The sequence below is a fragment of the Danio aesculapii genome, chromosome 18, assembly GCF_903798145.1.
Source record: "Danio aesculapii chromosome 18, fDanAes4.1, whole genome shotgun sequence".
NCBI lineage: Eukaryota > Metazoa > Chordata > Actinopteri > Cypriniformes > Danionidae > Danio > Danio aesculapii.
Window position 1 is genome coordinate 32,227,296 of NC_079452.1, and position 10,845 is coordinate 32,238,140.

Below are 10,845 nucleotides of genomic sequence, written 5' to 3' on the forward strand. Positions count from 1 at the left end.
ACGTTGGTCCTGTTTTGAATCTGCTGCTATGCTGAGGCATAGGTGTTTGTAGCCTTGCCTTCTATTGAAAACTCATTTGAATTTAAAGCGACAGTCACCGAAATGGCACAATATGGATTATAGCCTAAAAGGGACAGATTCAAAGAGTTATCAAACATTATTTGTGTAATATTTTGAGATTTATTATTTATTTTTATATATATATATATATATATATATATTTGTTTATTTATATATATATTCTTTTTTTATTATTATTTTTTAATTAGCATAAGTTTATTTGTTTGCTTTTATATTTGAATGCTCTTTTAGCCCAGTTTCACCTCCAGTTCTGTCACTTCTGGATCGTGTTCAAGCACCTCAGACTCCGCGAACACTCCGTGGAACACAGGTGAGATTTCATTCATAAAGTTCAGTGTTTATGAAAGAAGTAAAAATCTTCATTGTGTAGTTTGGTTTTCCTCTTTTTTTCGTTTGGAGATTGGGATGGATTAATTATTGTTAATATATACAAAATCAATTCTGTCTGATTACTTATTGCATTTGTGATGTGCAAAACATTTGATAATTTATTTTTTGTAAAATTGTTGTGTATTTAATAATAATATTATTAATTATACTAAATAATAAATAAAACAATAAAAAATTATTATTAAAAATACTAGATAATATTTAGTTATTTATTAAATAAGAAAAAATTGCTTCTGTCTTGTGAATTATAAATGTGCAAATGTGTAATTACTCTAATTAATTATTAATAATAATTTATATTAATTTATATTGTTATTTGGTTTGCAATTAATAGGAAATTTTAGATAACAATACTTTATTTAAATGACTACTTTGTTGCATTAAATATTTAATTATTTAATTACATAAGAAAAATTGCATCTGTCATTTAAATTAATGCATTTATAATTGTGCAAACATTTGATAATTTATTATGTGTAATTAATAAAAAAAATATTTCTGTTGTTATTTGGTTTGCAATTAATAAGATAGAGAAATTTCAGATTTTATTACTTATTTAAATAAATTAATTAATTAATAATCGGTTGGTCTGATTGTTTGTATTAACTGTATTAATTAAAAGTGTTCTATTATTTTCAAATAATAATTAGAATAATAATAAGAAGAAAGATTATTATTTTTATTATTATTACTATTTTAAATTATGTTGTTGTAGATATTATTTGGAGTTTGCCGTTTCCTCATTCAGGTGGACGTGAGTCAGAACATCTTCCTCCATGGGGAGAATCTTCTCCAGATGACTATCGCTATGCAAACCAGACTTACACAGACCCGCGAGAGCGAGAAAAAGAGCAGCACGACATGAACAAAAGGTTTGACCAAGCACACTAACATCACTTAATGCCTTCAGACATGCAAAACGAGACTTAAAGTGTGCTGTTTTTACATTTTTTGACTCTTCTAAAGTGTAGAAATCCCATAATATGAATGCAGATATTTAAGAAACATGCTAAGTGAACATACTTGTTTATCTGAGAAACAATGCTAAAGTCAGATATTCTGCTTTGAATACGTGTGTCTCATGTCAGAATGTTTGTTTTGTTTTGGCCTTAACCTGCCCACTAGTTACCTCAGTACCCAGGGTTACCTTCTGTTTTAACTCTTCTAACACATAAAAATCCCATAATATGTTTGCAAATATTAAAGAAACATGCTAAGTAAACATGTCAGATATTCTGCTTTGAATATGTGCGTTCCATGTCAGAATGTTTGTTTTGTTTTGGCCTCTAAAACCAGGCCACTACCAGTTACCTCAGCACTCAGGATTGCCTTCTCTTTTGACTCTTCCAATACGTAAAAATCCCATAATATGAATGCAGATATTTAAGTAACATGCTAAGTGAACATACTTGTTTATCTGAGAAACAATGCTAAAGTCAGATATTCTGCTTTGAATATGTGTGTCTCATGTCAGAATGTTTGTTTTGTTTTGGCCTTAACCTGCCCACTAGTTACCTCAGTACCCAGGGTTACCTTCTGTTTTGACTCTTCCAACACATAAAAATCCCATAATATGAATGCAAATATTTAAAAAACATGCTAAGTGAACATACTTGTTTATCTGAGAAACAACGCTAAAGTCAGATATTCTGCTTTGAATATGTGCGTTTCATGTCAGAATGTTTGTTTTGGCCTCTATAACCTGCCCACTACCAGTTACCTCAGCACCCAGGGTTGCCTTCTCCTTTGACTCTTCTAAAGCAAAAAAATACCATAATATGTTTGCAGATATTTAAGAAACATGCTTAATGAACATACTTTTTATCTAAGAAATTATGCTAAAGTCAGTTATTTTCTTTTGAATATGGGTGTCCCATGTCAGAATGTTTGTTTTAGCCTCTATAACTTGCCCACTACCAGTTACCAAATAATATTTCAGCACCAAAGGGTTGCATCCGTGGAGAATACCGTATTTAATTTTAGTCTTGAAGGCTGTCTGAATATATGTCACTAAAAATTGCATTTTAATTAGCAAACAATACAAATATTACCAATTATTATATCAACTTAAATTGGATGAAGCGTCTGGTGTGACGAAGTCAATGCAAAGACGTGAATAGACATCCTGCATCCTCGCACGAATGAGCCGTCGCGAATGATGCATTTCGCATGAATGAAATGGCGTGAGTTGATTGTTTTGCGTGTTTGACATTGCGCTTAACGTGCGAATCGCTCTAGTTGGAAAATCTGAACGTCAGCAGACATTCGTGCTGTGTTAACCAATCAGCAGCTTTCTTTTGTAGTGGTGTGATTATGACAAAGTGCCTGTTGTTGGTGTCCCAAGGGGAATCCTCTTGGCAAGACCAGAAAACAGTTGATAATTTTGGGCTTGGCTCAGTCGGATGCACCGCTGAAAGCCTCCATCATCCAGGTATAGTTTCCGGAGGAGTTGATAAACTCACAGAGCTGGATGCACCTCTGAAAGGATCTTGTGAACTAATGGCGCTGAATGAATCTACACGGTTTTTCAGCCTTCCTAAAGCACATAAACACAGCTATTCTCTCAATAAAATCCATGTTAGCCATTTAGCAACAAAGCTAAAGTCACCAGGCAGACAGAAGCCCCATCTATGACGTGAATCTATCTATGCGTGAGTCTATTGTGAAGTGAATTTGACGTGCAAATGAAGCAAATTTGGCACCAAATGAAGCAAGTAAACTCAAAATGTTTTCACGAATAGCGTGATTTATTCGTGCGTGCTGTGTCTGGTGTAAACACAGCATAAGGCTTGCTCACCTGGCATGTTCGCTTTTGCTTGTGTTGTCAATCTGGCAACCTTCATGTGTGTCAAGTCAGAGTAGAGGCCACATGAAGAAAAAAAACCTTATCTAATATTTTGAATTTGGACTGCAATACATAATTCAACCACTAGGTTGTCAATACTACATACTGCAACTTTAAAGAGCTCCTTCTGGTCCTTAGGTTATTGGACCCCTCCAACTCCTGGCAGTTTGACGACTTCAAGAAGTGTTACGGAGAGATCCTGCACCGCTGGGGCATGAAGGACAAAAGGGCAGAGGTGCTCAAATTTGTTTCCTGCCCTCCAGAGCCACACAAGGGCATAGGTAAGTTAAAGAGAGAGATTGCCTGAAAATTGAAGCACTCAACCTCAGATCATCCAAGATATAGGTCAGACGTTTCCAGATTTTTCAGCCCATGACCCCCCAAAACAACAATTCCAGTCACTCGTGACTTGCATGCAAAGGCTTACACACATCAATAGGCCTATATAAACACAAGCATATTGACAACACAAAAAGTGTAACAGTCTAACAACTAGGGCTGAACGATATATCGTTTGAGCATCGATATTACAATGTTTGTGCCTGCATTATTCACATTGCAGGATTAGATTATTTATTAAAGATTAAAAGACAAACATATGATTATCATTATTTGTTTATTATTATTTATACACAGATGATCATGCTGTTTTACATTTGATCGCTCAATTTCTGCACTTGAATACTGTTAGATTCCGCAGAAAACCAGAAAGCACTGTTTATTTTGTTATTTTTGAAGGTAATTTATTATATTTATGCAGATCCACTTCATTGAAAAAGACTTTATCATCCCAGTTCATCTAAATGCATGAAATCTTTCCAAAAAGAGCTATTCAAATCATCTGCTGAAATGTTATTCATATTACAATATGTATCGCAGCAAAACAAAATATCACAATGTCAGATTTTTCCGATATCGTGCAGCCCTACTAACAACCATGTTGTGCTTTTTACAGTCACTTATTAATTTGTTTAATTTAATATTAACCTCACCTAATGAGACTGGTGGGCGCAATGTTTACAGCAAAAATGTGAGAAACAAATAAACAACAGTCAAACTGCAAAATTAGGTTTGGATCCGTTTGCTTCTGTTATTGAGTCGTTAATCTAACGTAATGTAAATGTAAACTCCATGCAAATATAAAGTCATCAGCCTTTTTTTTCCATTGTTATTGTTTTTTATGTAACTTTTAATCACTATTATTATCTTCTGTAGGTTCCGGATAAAATATGGTAATTACTATAGCTTAATATAATTTATTTGGTTTTTGGAAATCACATCCCCAATTCCTTTTGGGAACCACCAATGTAGGTGACTGGTTATTTCAGTAGAACTTTAAAGGGATAGTGTCATCATTTACTCATCCTTTACTTTTTCCAAACATGTTTGAGTTTCTTTCTTCTGTTCAACACAAAGAAGATGTACTAAAGCATTCGGTTTAAAAGAAAAGAAGATATTTTGAAGAATGTTGGAAGCCTATAACCATTAACTTCCATAGTATTTGTTGTTCATACTTTGAATGTCAATGGCTGCTTTTTAAACAAATTCTAAGCAAATAAACACATACTATGTTAGTCGATGGGTACAGGTTTCCAGCATTCTTCAAAATATAAAGCAGCCATTTGTTTATTTTAGTATTTGTTAATAAATGAAAATTCTGTCACTCACATGTTTCAACCCAGTTTAAGGGTTTAAAAAAAAAGAAGATATTTTGAAGAATGCTGGAAACCTGTAACCATTGACTAACATTTGTATTTGTTTAGTTTTTGTTTAAAAAGCAGCCATTGACATCAGTATTTGTTGTTCCTACAATGGATGTCAATGGCTGCTTTTTCCCCAGCTTTCTTCAGTAAATCTTCTTTGTGGTCAACAGAAGAAGGAAATTCAGAAAAGTTTTAAATAACTTGAGTATATGGAAATGGTGAGGAAATGTAATTTTTGGGTGAACTATTCTTTTAAAGTCCTTTAAAACTTCATTCAAGCACCTAAAAACATTCCCCAACTAAGTAACAGCACCGTGTAATATTATTGCTCCTGCTACAGCCGTGCTCCAGCAGCAAATTTACTTGATTATTACGCCAGAATGAGAGTATAGCTCCCAGTCATATCGGCCGAGAAAATAGCAACTCTATTTTGTCTTTCTGTCTTAAGACATGATGTAACTTCCGAAGAGTTGAGCTTTAAATATTAAAAAAACTATTTAAACAATTTAGTTTTTTTATTAAATTTTGAGCAACGCTAATGGTCTAATCCAAATAAATGATTTATGCTAAGCTAAGCGAAAAGTGCTCCTGCCAGTCCCAGAAATCAGCTGAATGGATAAAAAATTATAAAACTCAACTGTTTAACTCTAGGGAAGTCACAAAATAAGCCTGTTTAGAAAAAACAACCTGGCAAGTCCGCATGAATCAGAAGCTACAACCATTTTTTTTTCCTAGTTCCTGAAGAGACAGAATCTTAGATGAGAAAACAGTGGGTGTGGCTTTTTTTTCTACTACGAGCTGATTGGATGTAGTAAAGTAGGCATTTCATCCAGAAAGATGGGAAGAGTTTCAGGAGAGTTATTACAACCTAACAGACACCTCCTCCTCCTCCTCACAGTTTCTGTTTGTTGTCAAAACTGAGAGATGGAGGGGTGTGGTTAAGTATGTTAGCCACGCCCAATACCTCAGACAGGCCCAGCCTGTTTCTCAATTCCAGGAACACTGAGAACGGACTCGTGTTCTTGTGGAGACCATTCTTGCCAAGTTACCCTGGAAGAACGAACACAGGAGATCGCGAGAACATATAACGCGTCCTGTGAGAAATGAGATGCTGCGTTCTTCCCTGGTTCTTCCTGATGGTCACGTGACCTTCATGCGTTTTTAATGGAAACTTATCTCAACATTAAAGCATTCATGCAACGATTTATTTTTTTTCCCTTTTCACAATATATACTTTGTATAAAGACTTTACAAATATACGTTGCACAATACAAATAAAACAAATTTTAATATGAATTTTAGAAAATAAACACCCTTAATATATTTATGCATTTATTAAGATTTGCATGGTGATGTTTACTTTCACCGTTTCATTTATTGAAACTCCAGATATAAGTAAGTTATATCTCTAAACTCTAAACTATATTTAATCTATATAAAACGCTGCGCTTCCCACCTCCTTTATTCAGTCGCTCTGACTTCTCTAGCAAGTTTTTTCCTCAAGTCTGCATCGATGCGTCCTTAATATCAGGAACACATCCGGGAACTTTCACACGTTCTCCATTCTTGAGTTTGGAAACTGAACTTTATCAGTTGATGATGACGTTACTCGGGAACACGAGGACACAATATCGCTGAAGAAAGCATATTGAGAAACAGCCTTAATCTGAGACGTGCACAGATGAATTGTTCACCACAAAACTAGGATATCACCTCCATCAGGGATGCCCAAACTCGGTCCTGAAGAGCCAGTGTCCTGAAAAGATTAGTCCCATCCCCAATCAGACACATCTGGGCAATCTAATCAAGCTCTTACTAGGCTTTATAAAACATTCATGCAGGTGTGTTGAGGCAAGTTGGAGCTAAAATTTGCAGGACACCAGCCCTCCAGGACAGAGACTCCTGACCTATATGCTGCATAACTGCATTAGTAACTAATAGCTTTTAACATTTAAAATTATTAGTAACTAATAAATTCATGGTAACTAATAACCTTGATTTCCGATTTGATTGTAATGCAATAATGTGCACTTTTTGTAAATAATCTAATTAATACATATTAAACCTCTTTAACATTATTAAATCTACATGTTGAACCACTCATATGTGTTGGTTTTCACTGAGTCACAGTGCTAAAGTTCAATTTCAAACAGTTTATTTTATTTTTAAGATCTGAGGTGAACTATCTGCTGCTGCTTTCAGTGTATGGCAATAAATGTCATGTAAAATGGCATTCAAACTCACATTATTAGCATTGAACTCTGAATAAAGCACATAAGGTGTACCTGAGCTGATCATAATTTATCCTGCTGTTCACCTGTGAGAAATAGAAACCGTTACTATAATATAAATTTCAGATGTTGGTTAGAAAAAAAACTGCTTTTAATATTGAAAATATTCCTTCTATCGCATGCCGTTGCTTTTTATATTAGTACATAAATTATATCAGCCTTTAGGCTCACTGCTCACTACACACTCCTGTTGATGTCAACCCTAGCTAGCATGTGTTTTGAACCAGTCGTGTAATACCTAGTTCAATCACTAGGTGTCAAACTTACTGCAGCTTTAAGGACAACTCTGAAAAACGCTTGATCCACTGCTGATGACTACTGTATTTTCCATTTAATGTATTTTATGCAATATTAAAAATTGTGCTTAAAAATAGGTGGATGGAATCATAGCCATTGACTCAAAAATGATAAAGTTATTCTGCAACTATGAAAGAAAATACATTTTGTATTAAGATATTTACATTTTAATACAAGAAAATAAGCTTTTGCTTGTGTCTGTAGTAGACGAATAACTAGAGATCAAATATCTTTGGGGAACAGGACAGAAAAATGTCAGACTTGTGTCATCCACCCTGACACAGTCTGTGCTATAAGCCAACTTGAAAACCATTTATAAAGCTTAAATGGGTTGACTGCACAATTAAACGAAGAAATTTCGCTCTCTCAAATGATCTATAATTTATTCCGAGCTTTAACAAGAACAGACTGTGAGAAATCAAACGCATCCTTCCTGAAGTACCAGCACGGTGAAACAATAATTATTGTGAAAAGCACTATACAAATAAACCTGAAGTGAATTGAAAACTAGCAATGTGAGCTAACGAAATCAACATGGTTAGCTTGGATTTCATTTGTACTTCAAGGAGCACTACATTAGTCTAGTATCTGTAATATCTGCAGTGCCAGTGAATGTTTAACTTTTCGACAAATGTTTAACGCTCTCCATTTGTGACTGGGGTCTCTTTGCTGTGGTTCTGCAGAGTTTGGCGTGTACTGCTGTCACTGTCGCAGTCAGGCTCGCGGCACACAGTGCGCCGTCTGCAAGCGCTTCACCTTCCAATGCTCCATCTGCCACGTGGCCGTCCGCGGATCCTCCAACTTCTGCCTGAGCTGCGGCCATGGTGGACACACTAGCCACATGATGGACTGGTTCCGCTCGCAGGACGTCTGTCCCACCGGCTGCGGCTGCCACTGCCTCCAGCAGAGCACTTTCTGAACAACACGAACAAGTAAGACTAGTCCTCAAAACCCAAAAACTGTACTGTAGCTGCTCCCGGATTAGATATGATCGAGGAGCTGCAAATATTAACCTTATTATAGGTCAAACCAGCCTAGATAAAAGGGGATAGTTGACCCAAAAATTAAAACTCTGTCATCATTTACTCACAAACCAGTTTGAGATTTTTGGTTTAAAAGAAAAGAAGATATTTTGAAGAATGCTGGAAACCTGTAACCATTGACATCCATAGTATTTATTAATTTGTTTGGTATTTGTTAAAAAAGCAGCTATTGACTTCCATAGTATATGTTGTTCCTAGTATGGATGTTGATGTCTGCTTTTTAAACAAATACTATGGAAGTCAATGGTTACAGGTTTCCAGCATTCTTCAAAATATAAAGCAGCTGTTAGTTTATTTGTTTAGTATTTGTTAATAAATGAAAATTCTGTCACTCACATGTTCCAACCCAGTTTGAGTTTTTAATCCTTTTCGGTTTAAAAGAAAAGAAGATATTTTGAAGAATGCTGGAAACCTGTAACCATTGACTTCCATAGTATTTGTTTAAAATGCAGCCATTGACTTCTACAGTATTTGTTTTTCCTATTATGGATGTTAATGGCTGCTTTTTAAACAAATACTATGGAAGTCAATAGTTACAGGTTTCCAGCATTCTTCAAAATGTAAAGCAGCATTTGTTTATTTGTTTAGTATTAGTTAAAAAATGAAAATTCTGTCACTAACATGTTCCAACTCAGTTTGAGTTTTTTAATTTTTTCGGTTTAGGAGAAAAGAAGATATTTTGAAGACTGGCGGAAACCTGTAACTATTAACTTCCATTGTATTTTTTTGGTATTTGTTTATAAAGCAGCCATTGACTTCTATTGAATTTGTTGTTCCTATTGTGGATGTCAATGGATGCTTTTTAAACAAAAACTAAACAAATGCTATGGAAGTCAATGGTTACAGGTTTCCAGCGTTCTTCAAAATATAAATCAGCCATTTGTTTTAGTATTTGTTAAATGCACTTCTGTCACTCACATGTTCCAACCCAGTTTGAGATTTTACATTTTTTCGGTTTAAAAGAAAGGAAGATATTTTGAAGAATGCTGGAAACGTGTAACCATTGACTTCCATAGTATGTGTTTATTTGCTTAGTATTTGTTTAAAATGCAGCTATTGACTTCCATAGAATTTGTTGTTCCTACTATGGAAGTCAATGGCTGCTTTTTAAACAAATACTAAGCAAATAAACACATACTATGGAAGTCAATGGTTACAGGTTTCCACCATTCTTCAAAATATAAAGCAGCCATTTGTTTATTTGTTCAGTATTTGTTAATAAAAGGCAGATTCTGTCACTCACCTGTTCCAATCCAGTTTTAATTTTTTTTTATTTTTTCGGTTTAAAAAATAAGAAGATATTTTGAACAATGCTGGAAACCTGTAACCATTGACATCTATAATATTGTGTAGTATTTGTTTAAAAGCAGCCATTAACTTTCATGGTATTTGTTGTTTCTACTATGGATGTCAATGGCTGCTTTTTAGACAAATACTATGGAAGTTAATGGTTACAGGTTTCCAGCATTTTTCAAAATATAAAGCAGCCATTTGTTTATTTGTTTAGTATTTGATAAAAATGAAAATTCTGTCCCTAACATGTTCCAAACCAGTTTGAGGTTGTTGTTTTTTTCGCTTAAAAAAAAAAAAAAAAAAAGAAGATATTTTGAAGAATGCTGGAAACCTGTAACCATTGACATCCATAGTATTTGTTTAAAAAGCAGCCATTGACTTCAGTAGTATTTGCAGTGGCTGCTTTTTAATTAATTACTAAACAAATAAACAAATACTAAATGTCAATGGCTACAGGAATAGTTATGGTGAACTATTCTTTTTATTAATTCGTTAGAATTTTCATTATTTATGAATTTCTTAATGAAATTTTGTCATAATTTACTCTTTTCCAACCAGATTAAGTTTTTTTTTCATCAGTTTTAAAGAAAAGAAGATATTTTGAAGAATGCTGATAACCTGTAACCATTGACATTCATAGTATTTATTTATTTGTTTAGTATGTTTAAAAAGCATCATTTACGTTTTTTTCTTTTAGCCATTGACTTCCATGGTATTTGATGTTTCTACTATGTATCTACTATGTCAATGGTTACAGGTTTTCAACATTCTTCAAAATATCTTCTTTTGTGTTTAACAGAACAAAAAAATCAAAACTGTTCATTGTAACAATTCAAGAGTGAGTAAATGATGAAATGTATATAAAAAGTAAATTTTTTGGGTGAACTATCCTTTTAATGAGT

The 10,845-nt window shown here is 34.0% G+C and overlaps 1 protein-coding gene across 2 annotated transcripts in view; it reads left to right on the forward strand.

Moving 5' to 3' along the window:
- The window catches only part of wdr59 (WD repeat domain 59), a 48,522-nt gene extending 39,453 nt beyond the window's left edge, over positions 1–9,069 (forward strand). For both annotated transcript variants that reach the window (XM_056478598.1, XM_056478599.1), the window contains 4 exons: positions 313–391; positions 1,220–1,343; positions 3,455–3,597; positions 8,291–9,069. In XM_056478598.1, coding sequence (XP_056334573.1) covers positions 313–391; positions 1,220–1,343; positions 3,455–3,597; positions 8,291–8,526 — 582 coding nt within the window. In that variant the 3' untranslated portion in view covers positions 8,527–9,069. The remainder of the gene's footprint in view (positions 1–312; positions 392–1,219; positions 1,344–3,454; positions 3,598–8,290) is intronic.
- The last annotated feature ends 1,776 nt before the right edge of the window (positions 9,070–10,845 follow it).